The sequence below is a fragment of the Heterodontus francisci genome, unplaced genomic scaffold, assembly GCF_036365525.1.
Source record: "Heterodontus francisci isolate sHetFra1 unplaced genomic scaffold, sHetFra1.hap1 HAP1_SCAFFOLD_738, whole genome shotgun sequence".
NCBI classification, from domain to species: Eukaryota; Metazoa; Chordata; class Chondrichthyes; order Heterodontiformes; family Heterodontidae; genus Heterodontus; species Heterodontus francisci.
The window spans coordinates 473,454-491,855 of record NW_027140308.1 but is presented as its reverse complement, the minus strand read 5'-3'; the positions used below and the strand labels follow the sequence as shown (position 1 = coordinate 491,855).

The 18,402-nt window shown below is 56.6% G+C and overlaps 1 protein-coding gene across 1 annotated transcript in view; it reads right to left on the bottom strand.

Annotated features, from left to right (window-relative positions):
* Window positions 1-386: 386 nt before the first annotated feature.
* Window positions 387-18,402, bottom strand: part of LOC137359190 (matrix metalloproteinase-17-like) — a 97,161-nt gene continuing 79,145 nt past the window's right edge. Inside the window, exons 6-9 of the mRNA XM_068025253.1 lie at window positions 13,765-13,847; window positions 9,179-9,331; window positions 7,873-8,130; window positions 387-691 (exon numbers count right to left, since the gene is read on the bottom strand). Coding sequence (XP_067881354.1) covers window positions 387-691; window positions 7,873-8,130; window positions 9,179-9,331; window positions 13,765-13,847 — 799 coding nt within the window. The remainder of the gene's footprint in view (window positions 692-7,872; window positions 8,131-9,178; window positions 9,332-13,764; window positions 13,848-18,402) is intronic.

Below are 18,402 nucleotides of genomic sequence, written 5' to 3'. Positions count from 1 at the left end.
GAGGGTGACCTGGGGAGGGGTATCTGGGGAGGGGTATCTGTGGAGGAGGACCTGTGGAGGGGTATCTGTGGAGGAGGACCTGTGGAGGGGTATCTGCGGAGGAGGACCTGTGGAGGGGTATCTGTGGAGGAGGACCTGTGGAGGGGTATCTGCGGAGGAGGACCTGTGGAGGGGTATCTGGGGAGGGTGACCTGGGGAGGGGTATCTGGGGAGGGGTATCTGCGGAGGAGGACCTGTGGAGGGGTATCTGGGGAGGGTGACCTGGGGAGGGGTATCTGGGGAGGGGTATCTGCGGAGGAGGACCTGTGGAGGGGTATCTGTGGAGGAGGACGTGTGGAGGGGTATCTGCGGAGGAGGACCTGTGGAGGGGTATCTGGGGAAGGGGTTCACTCTAACAGGATAAGCGAGGCCAGCAGGATGGTGAGGATCCAGTTGGAATATGGACTCAGCTCCGCTCCGGCCCGGGCTTCATCCCCACACACACACCTCTCCCTCTCCTCTCCCGCTCCGTCCTCACGGACACTGGTCCCGGCCTCAGGACCCCCTGTCTCCACTGCGACATCCTCTCCCTCCATCGTCCCCTTGCAGTCCATCCACAGCGGTCCCAGGGCACGAGGGTACCCTGCTGACAGGACCCAGTCTCCTCCCTCATATCGCCAGCAATCCTGGCCGCTGAGGAAATACACAGCTCCTGGTGGGAAAAAAGCAGGTAAAATTTATCGACACCGTCTCCCGTTCGGTCCGACACGTTGACTCTCCGGAAAATCAGACCAAGACATGTCACAGGAGCAGAAATCAGACATAAAAACAAACGGCAAGCCGTAAACTGGGATATCACAGGTGAGCCAATTCTCGATCAAAGAGGGAGATTTTAATCAATATTTTAAAGGGGGAGTGAAAGTGAACTGGAAACAGCGACATGAAGGTAAATGAGTGTCAGAACGGTGGGAGGTATTCAAAGGGGAGATTCAAGGGGTTCAGAGTAAACATGTTACCACAAACAAAAAACGGTGAGAGGGCCAAATCTCGAGCCCCCTGGATGTCAAGGAGCTTACAGGATAAGATAAGGCAGTAAAGGAAAGCTTATGTCCGACACCGAGAACTCAACACTACAGAAAGCCAAGAGGAGTACAGGAAGTGGAGGGGTGAAATCAAAAAGGAAATTAGGAAAACAAAGAGAGGGCATGAAAGAATATTGGCAAGCAAAATCATGGTGAACCTAAAGGTGTTTTATCAATACATTAAGAGGATAACTAAGGAAAGAGTAGGGCCCATAAAAGACCAAAAAGGTAACCTATGTGTAGGGGTGGAAGATATTGGTACGGTTCTTAATGAATACTTTGAGTCTGTCTTCACAAAAGCGGGGGGCGATGCAGATATTGTTGTTCAGGAAGAGGAGTGTGAATTATTGGATGTGATAAACATGGGAGAGAGGAAATATTAATGGGATTAGCATCCTTGAAAGTTGATAAATCACCAGGGCCGGATGAAATGTACCCCAGGCTGTTAAAAGAAGCAAGAGAGGAAATAGCAGAGGGTCTGACCATCATTTTCCAGTCCTCACTGGATACAGGTACGGTGTCGGAGGATTGGAGAACTGCTAACGTTGTACCTCTGTTTAAAAAGGGAGCAAAGGATTGACCGAATAATTACAGGCCAGTCAGTCTAATCTCAGTAGTGGGCAAATTATTGGAATCTATTCTGAAAGGCAGGATAAACTGTCACTTAGAAAGGCACAAGTTAATCAAAGATAGTCAGCATGAAATTGTTAAGGGAAGATCTTGTTTGACCAACTTGGTCGAATTTTTTGAAGAAGTAACAAGGAAGATAGATGAGGGTAGTGCAGTTGATGTGGTCTACATGGATTTTAGCAAGGCTTTTGACAAGGTCCCACAGGGCAGACTGGTTAAAAAAATTAAATCCCACGGGATCCAGGGAAATGCAGCAAGGTGGATATAAAATTGGCTCAGTGGCAGGAAACAAAGAGTAATTGTTGACCGGTGTTTTGGTGACTGGAGGGCTGTTTCCAGTGGTGTTCCGCAGGACTCAGTACTGGGTCCCCTGCTTTTTGTAGTGTATATTAACGATTTGGACATGAATGTAGGGGTATGATCAAGAAGTTTGCGGGCAACACAAAGATTGGCCGTGTGGTAGGTAGCGAGGAGGATAGCTGTAGGCTGCAGGAAGATATTTATAGTCTGGTCAGATGGGCAGAAAAGTGGCAAATGGAATTCAACCTGGAGAAGTGTGAGGTGATGCATTTGGGGAGGTCAAACAAGGCAAAGGAATACATGATTAATGGGAAAATACTGAGAAGTGTAGAGGAAGTGAGGGACCTTGGAGTGAATGTCCACAGATCCCTGAAGGTAGCAGGACAGGTCAATAAGGTGGTTAAGAAGGCATATGGAATCCTTTCCTTTATTAGCTGAGATATAGAATACAGGAGCAGGGAGGTTATGCTGGAACTGTATAACTCATTGGTTAGGCCACAACTTGAGTACTGTGTACAGTTCTGGTCAGCTCATTACAGAAAGGATGTAATTGCACTAGAGAGGGTACAGAGGGGATTTACGAGGATGTTGCCAGGACTGAAAAAATGCAGCAATGAGGAAAGATTGGATAGGCTGGGGTTGTTCTCTTGGAACAGAGAAGGCTGAGGGGAGATCTGATTGAAATGTACAACATTTTGAGTAGCCTGGATAGAGTGGAGGTGAAGGGTCTATTCACCTTAGCAGAGAGGTCAGTGATGAGGGGGTCATAGATTTAAAGTGATTGGTAGAAAGAATAGAGGGGTGATGAGGAAAAACATTTTCACCCAGAGGGTGGTGATGGTCTGGAACTCACTGCCTGAAAGGGTAGTTGAGGCAGAAACCCTCAACTCATTCAAAAGGAGTCTGGATAGGCACCTCAAGTGCTGTAATCTGCAGGGCTACGGACCAAATGCTGGAAGGTGGGATTAGAATGAGTGGATCGTTTTTCGGCCAGCACAGACACGATGGGCCAAGTGGCCTCTTTCTGTGTCTTAAACTTTCTAAGATTCTGGGAGGGAGGGGGGAGGAGAGAGAGAGAGAGAGAGAGCGAGATGGTAGCCTAATGGTACTGTCACTAAACTAGTAACCCAGAGACCCAGGCTGGTGCTCTGGAGACATGGGTTCGAATCCCACCACAGCAGAAGGTAGAATTTGAATTTAATTAATAAATCTGGAATTAAAAGCTAGTCTAATGATGGCCATGAAACCATTGTTGATTGTTGTTAAAACCCATCTGGTTCACGAATGTCCTTTCGGGAAGGAAATCTGCTGTCCTTACCTGGTCTGGCCTACATGTGACTCCAGACCCACAGCAATGTGGTTAACTCTTACATGCCCTCTGAAATGACCTAGCAAGACACTCAGTTGTATCTAACCACGACAAAGTCAATAAAAAGGAATGAAACCAGACAGACCACCCGGCATCGACCTAGGCACCGGAAACAACAACGGCAAACCCAGCCCTGTCGACCCTGCAAAGTCCTCCTTACTAACATCTGGGGGCTTGTGACAAAGTTGGGAGAGCTGTCCCACAGACTAGTCAAGCAACAGCCTGACATAGTCATACTCACGGAATCATACCTTACAGACAATGTCCCAGACACTGCCATCACCATCCCCGGGTATGACCTGTCCCACCGGCAGGACAGACCCACCAGAGGTGGTGGCACAGTGGTATACAGTAGGGAGGGAGTTACCCTGGGAGTCCTCAACATCGACTCCGGACCCCATGAAGACTCACGGCATCCGGTCAAACATGGGCAAGGGAACCTCCTACTGATTACCACCTACCGCCCTTCCTCAGCTGATGACTCAGTACTCCTCCATGTTGAAAACCACTTGGAGGAAGCACTGAGGGTGGCAAGGGCACAGAATGTACTCTGGGTGGGGGACTTCAATGTCCATCACCAAGTGTGGCTCGGTAGCACCACTACTGACTGAGCTGGCCAATCCTAAAGGACATAGCTGCTGGACTGGGTCTGCGGCAGGTGGTGGGGGAACCAACACGAGGGAAAAACATACTTGACCTCATCCTCACCAATCTGCCTGCTGCAGATGCATCTGTCCATGACAGTACTGGTAGGAGTGACCACTGCACAGTCCTTGTGGAGACGAAGTCCCCCCTTCACATTGAGGATACCGTCCATCGTGTTGTGTGGCACTCCCACCGTGCTAAATGGGATAGATTTCAAGCAGATCTAGCAATGCAAAACTGGGCATCCATGAGGCGCTGTGGGCCATCAGCAGCAGCAGAATTGTACTCAACCACAATCTGTAACCTCATGGCCCAGCATATCCCCCACTCTACAATTACCATCAAGCCAGGAGACCAACCCTGGTTCAATGAAGAGTGCAGGAGGGCATGCCAGGAGCAGCACCAGGCAAACGTCAAAATGAGGTGTCAACCTGGTGAAGCTACAACCCAGGACTACTTGCGTGTCAAACTGCGTAAGCAGCATGCAATAGACAGAGCTAAGCGATCCCATAACCAACGGATCAGATCTAAGCTCTGCAGTCCTGCCACATCCAGCCGTGAATGGTGGTGGACAATTAAACAACTAACTGGAGGAGGTGGCTCCACAAATATCCCCATCCTCAATGATGGGGGAGCCCAGCACATCAATGCGAAAGATAAGACTGAAGCATTTGCAACAATCTTCAGCCAGAAGTGCCGAGTTGATGATCCATCTCGGCCTCCTCCTGAAGTCCCCAGCATCACAGGTGCCAGACCTCAGCCAATTCGATTCACTCCGTGTGATATCAAGAAACGACTGAAGGCCCTGGATACTGCAAAGGCTATGGGCCCTGACAATATTCCGGCAATAGTATTGAAGACCTGTGCTCCAGAACTTGCCGCGTCCCGAGCCAAGCTGTTCCAGTGCAGCTACAACACTGGCATCTACCCGGCAATGTGGAAAATTGCCCAGGTATGTCCTGTACACAAAAAGCAGGACAAGTCCAACCGGTCAATTACCGCCCCATCAGCCTACTCTCAATCATCAGTAAAGGGATGGAAGGTGTCATCGACAGTGCCATCAAGCAGCACTTGCTTAGCAATAACCTGCTCAGTGACGCTCAGTTTGGGTTCCACCAGGGCCACTCATATCCTGACCTCATTACAGCCTTGGTTCAAACATGGACAAAAGAGCTGAACTCCAGAGGTGAGGTGAGAGTGACTGCCCTTGACATCAAGGCAGCATTTGACCGAGTATGGCATCAAGAAGCCCTGGCAAAACTGAGGTCAATGGGAATCAGGGGGAAAACCCTCCGCTGGTTGGAGTCATACCTAGCACAAAGGAAGATGGTTGTGGTTGTTGGAGGTCAATCAGCTGAGCTCCAGGACATCACTGCAGGAGTTCCTCAGGGTAGTGTCCTCGGCCCAACCATCTTCACCTGCTTCATCAATGACCTTCCTTCAATCATAAGGTTAGAAGTGGGGATGTTCGCTGATGATTGCACAATGTTCAGCACCATTAGCGACTCCTCAAATACTGAAGCAGTCTGTCTAGAAATGCAGCAAGACCTGGACAATATCCAGGCTTGGGCTGATAAGTAGCAAGTAACATTCGCGCCACACAAGTGCCAGGCAATGACCATCTCCAACAAGAGAGAATCTAACTATCTCCCCTTGACATTCAACGGCATTACCATCACTGAATCTCCCACTATCAACATCCTGGGGGGCTACCATTGACCAGAAACTGAACTGGAGTAGCCATATAAATACCATGGCTAAAGGAGCAGGTCAGAGGCTAGGAATCCTGCGGTGAGTAACTCACCTCCTGACTCCCCAAAGCCTGTTCACCATCTACAAGGCACAAGTCAGGAGTGTGATGGAATACTCTCCACTTGCTTGGATGGGTGCAGCTCCAACAACACTCAAGAAACTCGACACCATCCAGGACAAAGCAGCCCGCTTGATTGGCACCCCATCTACAAACATTCACTCCCTGTTCATCTGTTAGTGCCACCCATCACAGCTTGCATCCCAGGTTGCAGAAGGTAGTGGGAATGGTGATAGCAGAAGAGCTTTCCTTAATCTTCCCTGGATACAGGAAGAGGTGCCAGAGGATTGGAGAGTGGCAAATGTGACACCCTTAATCAAGAAAGGGTGTAAGGACAGTTCCAGTAACTGCAGGCCAGTCAGTTAAACATCAGTGGTGGGTAAGCTTTTAGAAACAATAATCAGGGACAATATTAACAGGCATTTGGAGAGGTTTGAATTAATTAATGAGAGCCAGCACGGATTTGTAAAAGGCAGATCCTGCTTGACTAATCTCATTGAATTTTTTAATGAAGGGAATGCGGTAGATGTTGTTAATCTGGATTTTAAGAAAGCATTTGATAAGGTACCATATAAAAGGCTGGTTAACAAAATTGAGGCTCATGGAAAAGGAGGGTCAGTGTCCAATTGTGTCAAAAATATTGGCTTCAGGAGAGAGAAAACAGCGAGCCATTGTAAATGGTTGTTTTTCAGACTGGAGGATGGTAGACAGTGATGTTCCCCAAGGGTCAGTGCTGGGACCACTGCCTTTTTTTTGATACTGGAATACAGAGTAGAATCTGAAAATTTGATGATGCCAAACTTGGAGGAATGACAAACAGGATGATCCGAACTGCCTGCAACAAGACATAGATAGGCTAGCAGAATGGGCAGAGAGGTGGCAGATGGAGTTTAATACTGACAAGTGTGAGGTGATGCATTTTGTCAGAAGGAATAGGGAGAGGTAATATAGACTTAATGGCAGAGTTCTAAAGAGTGCGCAGGAGCAGAGGGACCTGGAGGTGCTTGTGCATCGATCTTTGAAGGTGGTCGGATATACTGAGAGACTGGTTAGTAAAGCTTATGGGATCTTGGGCTTCATGAACAGAGACATTGAGTACAAAAGCAGGGAAGTCATGCTGAACCTTTATAAAGCTCTGGTTGGGACGCAACTGGAGTATTGTGTCCAGTTCTGGTCACCACACTTCAGGAAGGATGTGAGGGTCCTTGAGAGGGTGCGGAGGAGATTTACACAGAATGGTACCAGGGATGGGGGATTTGAGTTACAAGGTTAGGTTGGAAAAGCTGAGGTTGTTCTCCTTGGAGCAAAGGAGATTGAGGGGTGATTTAATAGAGATATACAAGATACTGACAGGTTTAGAGAAGTTAAACAAGGAAAAACTGTTCCCATTAACTGATGGTACAAGGACTGGGAGACACAGATTGAAGATTTTGGGTAAGAGATGCGGTGGGGGGTGGGTGGGTGAAGGGATCTGAGGGAAATCTTTTTTACACAGTGGGTGGTAATGATCTGGAACTCACTGTCCTCGAGGGAGGTGGAAGTGAAGACGATCAATGATTTCTAAAGGAAACTGGATGGGTAATTGAGGGAAATTAACTTGCAGGCTACAGGGATCGAACGGGGGAGTGGGACTGAGTGGATTACTCTGCAGAGAGACGGCATGGACTAGATGGGCAGAATGGCCTCAGCCTGTAGCATAAATGATTCTCCGACACTTAGTCTTAATCCCCAATTCAAACCCTTAACCCCTCACCATTAAACCTAAACCCTCGAGTCACTAAATCCTCGCGACTCACTTGACTACCCTCAGGGTCAACTTCTAATCAATCATCACTAACCTGAATACTGTCACACTAACCCCTCACCTTCATCATTAACCCCATAACTACCGTGAAGAACCTCAGCTCCAACCCGAATCCCAATGCCGAAATGGCAGAGGGCTGGATCCTTCCCCTTTGCCGGAGCTGGTCTGGATGGGAGTCCACAGTGACCCGGATTGTCCTGGAGAAAGGGGAGACGGGAGCAGAGTGGATGAGGGAAGGAGGGAAGGGACTCACCGTCGTTCCCCGCCAGGGCGCTGTCGATCTTCCGGGGCAGTTCCGTCCAGGGCCAGGAGGCCGACGGGTAACCGGGATCTACCCTGCGCTCCCCCTCATCGTAGCGCCACAACAGGCCGTCCCTGAAGAAGTAAGTCTTCCCGCTGGGGGCCCAGGTGAAGGCAGCATCGATCCCAGCGGCGGGCAGACCAAAATCCGTGACGGACCTGGGGTAACCCTCCTGGAGCCGGTTATCCTTAAACAGCCAGTACTGGTGCCCTGTGTGTGGGATAAGGGCAGATATTAGAGCCCAAAGCCCAGGCCCAAAGCACAGGCCCTAGGCCCCGATCCCAGACCTAGATCGCAGACCCCAATCCCAGGCCCCAGGCTCCAATCCCAGACCCCAAACAGCCAGTACTGGTGCCCAATGTGTGGGATAGGGGCAGATATTAGAGCCCAAAGCCCAGGCCCAAATCCTAGGCCAAAGCCCAGGCCCCGATCCCAGACTTAGATCACAGACCCCAATCCAAGGCCCCAGGCTCCAATCCCAGGCCCCGGACCCCAAACAGCCAGTACTGGTGCCCTGTATGTGGGATAGGGGCAGATATTAGAGCCCAAAGCCCAGGCCCAAATCCTAGGCCAAAGCCCAGGCCCCAATCCCATACCTAGATCGCAGGCCCCAATCCCAGGCCCCAGGCTCCAATCCCAGACCACGGACCCCAAACAGCCAGTACTGGTGCCCAGTATGTGGGATCGGGGCAGATATTTGTGTCCAGGATCCGGGACCCAGGCTCCGATCACAGGTGTTACATATTGTTATACTAAATGTAAAGTGCTAGGAACTAATTAGCTGGGAACTAGTTGTTCTGTTAAGTATTCCAACGGGGCTACATTTATGGTTGTACTGGAGAGTCATGTGATATGTAACACAAAACCAGTCTCACCAGCCCTACAGCAGGCAGTATGGTGACTGAACAAATAAATGTAAAGCTTAAGCCTTTCCAAGTTTAAAGTGTGATTATTTCCAACATCCGAGAACCAGAAAACAAGAAGACGTAACACTATGCCCTAGGCCCCAATCTCAGACTTCAATCCCAGTCCCCAGGCCCTAATCCCAGGCCCCGATCCCCAAATAGCCAGTACTGGTGCCCTACATGTGGGACAGGTGCAGATAGTAGCGCCCAGGCCCCAGGCCCCAGACCCACAGACCCCGAGTCCACAGAATCCAGAATCCCAGACCCCAGACCCCGATCCCAGTCCCCAGACCCCAGTCCCCAGGCCCCGATCCCAGTCCCCAGACCCCAGTCCGCAGGTCCCAGATCCTCACCTGTGAAGAAGACAATCCTGTGATCGGCTGTCCGCTCATACAGGGCGTCCACACGGTTGAGGTTGCCAGGCAAACCCCACCAGAAGCGGCTGATGCGTGCAGGCCGGAGGGAGGCCAGGTGTCCAGAATGGGTGAGACGCCAGAAAAACCGGCCTGAGGGAGCAATGGAGAGAAATGGCTGTCAGGGGGGAAACAGAATTCCCAGCACAGGCCAGGAGTCAGAGCCTGGGCACAGGCTGGGGAACAGAGCTTGGGCACAGGCCGGGAATCAGAGCCTGGGCACAGGCCGAGAACAGAGCCTGGGCACATGCCTGGGGTCAGGGCTTGGGCACAGACCGGGAACAGAGCCTGGGCACAGGCCGGGAATCAGAGCCTAGCCACAGGCTGGGAACAGAGCCAGGGCACAGGCCGGGGAACAGAGCCTGGGCACAGGCCGGGAATCAGAGCCTAGCCACAGGCTGGGAACAGAGCCTGGGCACAGGCCGGGGAACAGAGCCTGGGCACAGGCCGGGAATCAGAGCCTAGCCACAGGCTGGGAATCAGAGCCTAGCCACAGGCCGGGAATCAGAGCCTAGCCACAGGCCGGGAACAGAGTCTGGGCACAGGCCGGGGATCGGAGCCTGGGCACAGGCCGGGGATCAGAGCCTAGCCACAGGCTGGGAACAGAGCTTGGGCACAGGCCGGGGAACAGAGCCTGGGCACAGGCTGGGAACAGAGTCTGGGCACAGGCTGGGGATCAGAGCCTGGGCACAGGCTGGGAACAGAGTCTGGGCACAGGCTGGGGATCAGAGCCTGGGCACAGGCCGGGGATCAGAGCCTGGGCACAGGCCGGGGATCAGAGCCTAGCCACAGGCTGGGAACAGAGCTTGGCACAGGCCGGGGATCAGAGCCTAGCCACAGGCTGGGAACAGAGCTTGGCACAGGCCGGGGATCAGAGCCTGGCCACAGGCTGGGAACAGAGTTTGGGCACAGGCCGGGGATCAGAGCCTAGGCACAGGCCGAGGATCAGAGCCTAGCCACAGGCTGGGAACAGAGCTTGGGAACAGGCCGGGGATCAGAGCCTGGGCACAGGCCGGGGATCAGAGCCAGGGCACAGGCCGGGGATCAGACCCTGGGCACAGGCCGGGGATCAGAGCCTAGCAACAGGCTGGGAACAGAGCTTGGGCACAGGCCGGGGATCAGAGCCTGGGCACAGGCTGGGAACAGAGCTTGGGCACAGGCCGGGGATCAGAGCCTGGGCACAGGCCGGTGATCAGAGCCTAGCCACAGGCTGGGAACAGAGCTTGGGCACAGGCCGGGGATCAGAGCCTGGGCACAGGCCAGGGATCAGAGCCTAGCCACAGGCTGGGAACAGAGCTTGGGCACAGGCCGGGGAACAGAGCTTGGCCACAGGCCGGGGATCAGAGCTTGGGCACAGGCCGGGGATCAGAGCTTGGGCACAGGCCGGGGATCAGAGCCTGGGCACAGGCCGGGGATCAGAGCCTGGGCACAGGCTGGGCACAGAGCCGGGGCAGAGGCCGGGGATTAGATCCTGGGCAGAGGCCGGGGATCAGAGCCTGGGCACAGGCCGGGGATCAGAGCCTGGGCACAGGCTGGGAACAGAGCTTGGGCACAGGCCGGGAATCAGAGCCAGGGCACAGGCCGGGGATCAGAGCCTGGGCACAGGCCGGGGATCAGAGCCAGGGCACAGGCCGGGGATCAGAGCCAGGGCACAGGCTGGGAATCAGAGCCTAGCCACAGGCTGGGGATCAGAGCCTGGGCACAGGCCGGGGATCAGAGCCTGGGCACAGGCTGGGGATCAGAGCCAGGGCACAGGCTGGGAATCGGAGCCTAGCCACAGGCTGGGGATCAGAGCCTGGGCACAGGCCGGGCAACAGAGCTTGGGCACAGGCCGGGGATCAGAGCCTGGGCACAGGCTGCGAACAGAGCCTGGGCACAGGCCGGGGATCAGAGCCTGGGCACAGGCCGGGGATCAGAGCCTAGCCACAGGCTGGGAACAGAGCTTGGGCACAGGCCGGGGATCAGAGCCTGGGCACAGGCCGGGGATCAGAGCCAGGGCACAGGCCGGGGATCAGAGCCTGGGCACAGGCCGGGGATCAGAGCCTGGGCACAGGCCGGGGATCAGAGCCTGGGCACATGCTGGGAACAGAGCTTGGGCACAGGCCGGGGATCAGAGCCTGGGCACAGGCCGGTGATCAGAGCCTAGCCACAGGCTGGGAACAGAGCTTGGGCACAGGCCAGGGAACAGAGCTGGGGCACAGGCCGGGGATCAGAGCCTGGGCACAGGCTGGGGATCAGAGCCTGGGCACAGGCTGGGGACAGAGCTTGGGCACAGGCTGGGGACAGAGCTTGGGCACAGGCTGGGGATCAGAGCCTGGGCACAGGCCAGGGATCAGAGCCTAGCCACAGGCTGGGAACAGAGCTTGGGCACAGGCCGGGGAACAGAGCTTGGCCACAGGCCGGGGATCAGAGCCTGGGCACAGGCCGGGGATCAGAGCCTGGGCACATGCTGGGAACAGAGCTTGGGCACAGGCCGGGGATCAGAGCCAGGGCACAGGCCGGGGATCAGAGCCTGGGCACAGGCCGGGGATCAGAGCCTGGGCACAGGCTGGGAACAGAGCTTGGGCACAGGCTGGGGATCAGAGCCTGGGCACAGGCCAGGGATCAGAGCCTAGCCACAGGCTGGGAACAGAGCTTGGGCACAGGCCGGGGAACAGAGCTTGGCCACAGGCCGGGGATCAGAGCCTGGGCACAGGCCGGGTTTCAGAGCCTAGCCACAGGCTTGGAACAGAGCTTGGGCACAGGCCGGGGATCAGAGCCTGGGCACAGGCCGGGGATCAGAGCCTGGGCACAGGCTGGGCACAGAGCCTGGGCAGAGGCCGGGGATTAGATCCTGGGCAGAGGCCGGGGATCAGAGCCTGGGCACAGGCCGGGGATCAGAGCCTGGGCACAGGCTGGGAACAGAGCTTGGGCACAGGCCGGGGATCAGAGCCTGGGCACAGGCTGAGGATCAGTGCCTGGGCACAGGCCGGGGATCAGAGCCTGGGCACAGGCTGGGAACAGAGCTTGGGCACAGGCTGGGAACAGAGCTTGGGCACAGGCCGGGAATCAGAGCCTGGGCACAGGCCGGGGTTCAGAGCCTGGGCACAGGCCAGGGCTCCGAGGCTGGGAACAGAGCTTGGGCACAGGCTGGGAACAGAGCTTGGGCACAGGCCGGGATACAGAGCCTGGGCACAGGCCGGGGATCAGAGCCTAGGCACAGGCCAGGGCTCCGAGGCTGGGCACAGGCTGGGAACAGAGCTTGGGCACAGGCCGGGAATCAGAGCCAGGGCACAGGCCGGGGATCAGAGCCAGGGCACAGGCCGGGGATCAGAGCTTGGGCACAGGCCAGGGCTCCGAGGCTGGGAACAGAGCTTGGGCACAGGCTGGGAACAGAGCTTGGGCACAGGCCGGGAATCAGAGCCAGGGCACAGGCCGGGGATCAGAGCCTGGGCACAGGCCGGGGATCAGAGCCTAGCCACAGGCTGGGGATCAGAGCCTGGGCACAGGCCGGGGATCAGAGCCTGGGCACAGGCCGGGGATCAGAGCCAGGGCACAGGCCGGGGATCAGAGCCAGGGCACAGGCCGGGGATCAGAGCTTGGGCACAGGCCAGGGCTCCGAGGCTGGGAACAGAGCTTGGGCACAGGCTGGGAACAGAGCTTGGGCACAGGCCGGGAATCAGAGCCAGGGCACAGGCCGGGGATCAGAGCCTGGGCACAGGCCGGGGATCAGAGCCTAGCCACAGGCTGGGGATCAGAGCCTGGGCACAGGCCGGGGATCAGAGCCTGGGCACAGGCCGGGGATCAGAGCCTAGCCACAGGCTGGGGATCAGAGCCTGGGCACAGGCCGGGGATCAGAGCCAGGGCACAGGCTGGGAATCAGAGCCTAGCCACAGGCTGGGGATCAGAGCCTGGGCACAGGCCGGGGACCAGAGCCTGGGTACAGGCTGGGAACAGAGCCAGGGCACTGGCTGGGAATCAGAGCCTAGCCGCAGGCTGGGGATCAGAGCTTGGGCACAGGCCGGGAATCAGAGTCTAGCCACAGGCTGGGGATCAGAGCTTGGGCACAGGCTGGGAACAGAGCTTGGGCACAGGCCGGGGATCAGAGCTTGGGCACAGGCCGGGGATCAGAGGCTGGGCACAGACCGGGGATCAAAGCCAGGGCACAGACCAAAGACAGAGCATGGGCACAGGTGAGGGTCAGAGCCAGGGCACATGTTGGGGGTCAGAGCCTGGGCACAGGCCGGGGGTCAGAGCCTGGGATCTTCCTGCTCCGAGTGGTGACTAGGCCAGGATGAGAGCCTGGGCCTTTCCAGCTCCCAGTGGGCCTCAATCCCACACACTGGGTGCCATCCGACAATGTTCAGGATTGATTGCAATGCCCCTCAGAGTTGAATTGCTCACTGACACTTTGCTGTCTAAGCCATGCCCACGTTCCGGGTAAATGAGGATCCCTGTTGGAGCCAGATACCCTGCACTGTCAGGAGAGAGGTGAGGGCAGGAAGGTTGAGGTGGCTGGTGGTACTGAGCTCAAATCAGCAGCCCACCTTTGAAGAGGAAAGTCTCCCCCCGGATCTGCGCTGCGGCATCAAAGGAGGTTCGGCACCGATCGGGGCCATAGTTACCCGGCCTGGGAGGGGAAAGGAGGAGGAGGAGGAGGAAGAGGAGGAGGAGGAAGAGGAGGAGGAGGAAGAGGTGTGGAGGAGGAGAGGAGAAGGAGGAGCAGGAGGAGGAGAAAGAGGAGGAGGAGCAAGAGGAAGATGTGGAAGAGGAGGAGGAAGAGGAGGAGGAAGTGGAGGAGGAGACAGAGAAGGTGGAGGAGGAAGAAGAAGAGGAGGAGGTGGAGGAGGAAGAGAAGGAGGAGGAGAGGAGGTGGAGGGGGAGGAAGAAGAGGAGGAGGTGGAGGAGGAAGAGAAGGAGGACGAGGAGGAAGAGGAGGAGGTGGAGGAGGAAGAGAAGGAGGAGGAGGAGGTGGAGGGGGGAGGAAGAAGATGAAGAACACTGTTAGAGATAAGGGCAAACCATTGTTCCTCAACCAAACATCTCCTCAACTCCCTCCATCCTCTCCTCAATCTCCTCACTCCCACCTTCTCCCCATAGCCCTCAAACCCACCATCCATTCCTCGATCAACACCAACAAAAATAGGTCATTAAACTGCCTGCTGTTAGTGGGATCTTGCTGTGCGAAAATGTTGGTTTCCAACAACACTGCAGTGACTCTGCTTCAGATAGTGAAACCCCATTGGCTGAGAGGTGTTCTGGAAATGTCCCGGGAAGGAGGGGGAAATGGGGCAGGGGAGACGGTGGCTGGATTAATGGGATGCCCGGGGGGGAGGGGGCTGGATTGCTGGGATGCCCAGGGGGAGGGGACTGCATTAACGGGACTGCTGGGGGGAGGGGGCTGGATTAACGGGATGGCTGGGAGGAGGGGAATGGATTAACGGGACGGCCGTGGGGAGGGGGCTGGATTAACGATACGGCAGGGAGCGGGGGAATGGATTAACAGGACGCCCCGGGGGAAGGGACTGGATTATTGGGACAGCCAGGAAGAGGGGGCTGGATTAACGAGACGGCAAGGGGGGAGGAAGCTGGTTTAAGGGGACGGCCGGGAAGAGGGGGCTGGATTAACAGGATACCCAGGGGGGAGGGGACTGGATTAACAGGATACCCAGGGGGAGGGGACTGGATTAACAGGATGCCCAGGGGGAGGGGGATGGATTAACAGGATGCCCGGGGGGAGGGGACTGGATTAACAGGATACCCAGGGGGGAGGGGACTGGATTAACAGGATACCCAGGGGGAGGGGGATGGATTAACAGGATGCCCGGGGGGAGGGGACTGGATTAACAGGATACCCAGGGGGGAGGGGACTGGATTAACAGGATTCCCGGGGGGAGGGTACTGGATTAACAGGATGCCCGGGGGGAGGGGACTGGATTAACAGGATGCCCAGAGGGGAGGGGACTGGATTAACAGGATGCCCGGGGGGAGGGGACTGGATTAACAGGATGCCCAGGGGGGAGGGGACTGGATTAACAGGATGCCCGGGGGGAGGGGACTGGATTAACAGGATGCCCAGGGGGGAGGGGACTGGATTAACAGGATTCCCGGGGGGAGGGTACTGGATTAACAGGATGCCCGGGGGGAGGGGACTGGATTAACAGGATGCCCGGGGGGAGGGGACTGGATTAACAGGATGCCCAGGGGGGAGGGAACTGGATTAACAGGATGCCCAGAGGGGAGGGGACTGGATTAACAGGATGCCCGGGGGGAGGGGACTGGATTAACAGGATGCCCAGGGGGGAGGGGACTGGATTAACAGGATGCCCGGGGGGAGGGGACTGGATTAACAGGATACCCAGGGGGGAGGGGACAGGATTAACAGGATGCCCGGGGGGAGGGGACTGGATTAACAGGATGCCCGGGGGGAGGGGACTGGATTAACAGGATACCCAGGGGGGAGGGGACTGGATTAACAGGATACCCAGGGGGAGGGGACTGGATTAACAGGATACCCAGGGGGGAGGGGACTGGATTAACAGGATACCCAGGGGGGAGGGGACTGGATTAACAGGATACCCAGGGGGGAGGGGACAGGATTAACAGGATGCCCGGGGGTAGGGGACTGGATTAACAGGATGCCCGGGGGGAGGGGACTGGATTAACAGGATACCCAGGGGGGAGGGGACTGGATTAACAGGATTCCCAGGGGGGAGGGGACTGGATTAACAGGATACCCAGGGGGGAGGGGACTGGATTAACAGGATGCCCAGGGGGGAGGGGACTGGATTAACAGGATGCCCGGGGGGAGGGGACTGGATTAACAGGATACCCAGGGGGGAGGGGACTGGATTAACAGGATGCCCGGGGGGAGGGGACTGGATTAACAGGATACCCAGGGGGGAGGGGACTGGATTAACAGGATACACAGGGGGAGGGGACTGGATTAACAGGATACCCAGGGGGGAGGGGACTGGATTAACAGGATACCCAGGGGGGAGGGGACTGGATTAACAGGATGCCCGGGGGGAGGGGACTGGATTAACAGGATGCCCGGGGGGAGGGGACTGGATTAACAGGATACCCAGGGGGGAGGGGACTGGATTAACAGGATACACAGGGGGAGGGGACTGGATTAACAGGATACCCAGGGGGGAGGGGACTGGATTAACAGGATACCCAGGGGGGAGGGGACTGGATTAACAGGATGCCCGGGGGGAGGGGACTGGATTAACAGGATGCCCGGGGGGAGGGGACTGGATTAACAGGATACCCAGGGGGGAGGGGACTGGATTAACAGGATACCCAGGGGGGAGGGGACTGGATTAACAGGATACCCAGGGGGGAGGGGACTGGATTAACAGGATACCCAGGGGGGAGGGGACTGGATTAACAGGATACCCAGGGGGGAGGGGACTGGATTAACAGGATACCCAGGGGGGAGGGGACTGGATTAACAGGATACCCAGGGGGAGGGGACTGGATTAACAGGATTCCCGGGGGGAGGGGACTGGATTAACAGGATGCCCAGGGGGGAGGGGACTGGATTAACAGGATTCCCGGGGGGAGGGGACTGGATTAACAGGATACCCAGGGGGGAGGGGACTGGATTAACAGGATACCCAGGGGGGGGGGGACTGGATTAACAGGATTCCCGGGGGGGAGGGGACTGGATTAACAGGATTCCCGGGGGGAGGGGACTGGATTAACAGGATGCCCGGGGGGAGGGGACTGGATTAACAGGATGCCCGGGGGGAGGGGACTGGATTAACAGGATACCCAGGGGGGAGGGGACTGGATTAACAGGATACCCAGGGGGGAGGGGACTGGATTAACAGGATACCCAGGGGGGAGGGGACTGGATTAACAGGATACCCAGGGGGGAGGGGACTGGATTAACAGGATACCCAGGGGGGAGGGGACTGGATTAACAGGATGCCCGGGGGGAGGGGACTGGATTAACAGGATGCCCGGGGGGAGGGGACTGGATTAACAGGATACCCAGGGGGGAGGGGACTGGATTAACAGGATACCCAGGGGGGAGGGGACTGGATTAACAGGATGCCCGGGGGGAGGGGACTGGATTAACAGGATGCCCGGGGGGAGGGGACTGGATTAACAGGATACCCAGGGGGGAGGGGACTGGATTAACAGGATACCCAGGGGGGAGGGGACTGGATTAACAGGATGCCCGGGGGGAGGGGACTGGATTAACAGGATGCCCGGGGGGAGGGGACTGGATTAACAGGATGCCCGGGGGGAGGGGACTGGATTAACAGGATACCCAGGGGGGAGGGGACTGGATTAACAGGATGCCCGGGGGGAGGGGACTGGATTAACAGGATACCCAGGGGGGAGGGGACTGGATTAACAGGATACCCAGGGGGGAGGGGACTGGATTAACAGGATGCCCGGGGGGAGGGGACTGGATTAACAGGATACCCAGGGGGGAGGGGACTGGATTAACAGGATACCCAGGGGGGAGGGGACTGGATTAACAGGATGCCCGGGGGGAGGGGACTGGATTAACAGGATGCCCGGGGGGAGGGGACTGGATTAACAGGATACCCAGGGGGGAGGGGACTGGATTAACAGGATGCCCAGGGGGGAGGGGACTGGATTAACAGGATACCCAGGGGGGAGGGGACTGGATTAACAGGATACCCAGGGGGGAGGGGACTGGATTAACAGGATACCCAGGGGGGAGGGGACTGGATTAACAGGATACCCAGGGGGAGGGGACTGGATTAACAGGATTCCCGGGGGGAGGGGACTGGATTAACAGGATGCCCAGGGGGGAGGGGACTGGATTAACAGGATTCCCGGGGGGAGGGGACTGGATTAACAGGATACCCAGGGGGGAGGGGACTGGATTAACAGGATACCCAGGGGGGAGGGGACTGGATTAACAGGATTCCCGGGGGGAGGGGACTGGATTAACAGGATACCCAGGGGGAGGGGACTGGATTAACAGGATGCCCAGGGGGGAGGGGACTGGATTAACAGGATTCCCGGGGGGAGGGGACTGGATTAACAGGATACCCAGGGGGAGGGGACTGGATTAACAGGATGCCCAGGGGGGAGGGGACTGGATTAACAGGATACCCAGGGGGGAGGGGACTGGATTAACAGGATTCCCGGGGGGATGGGACTGGATTAACAGGATTCCCGGGGGGATGGGACTG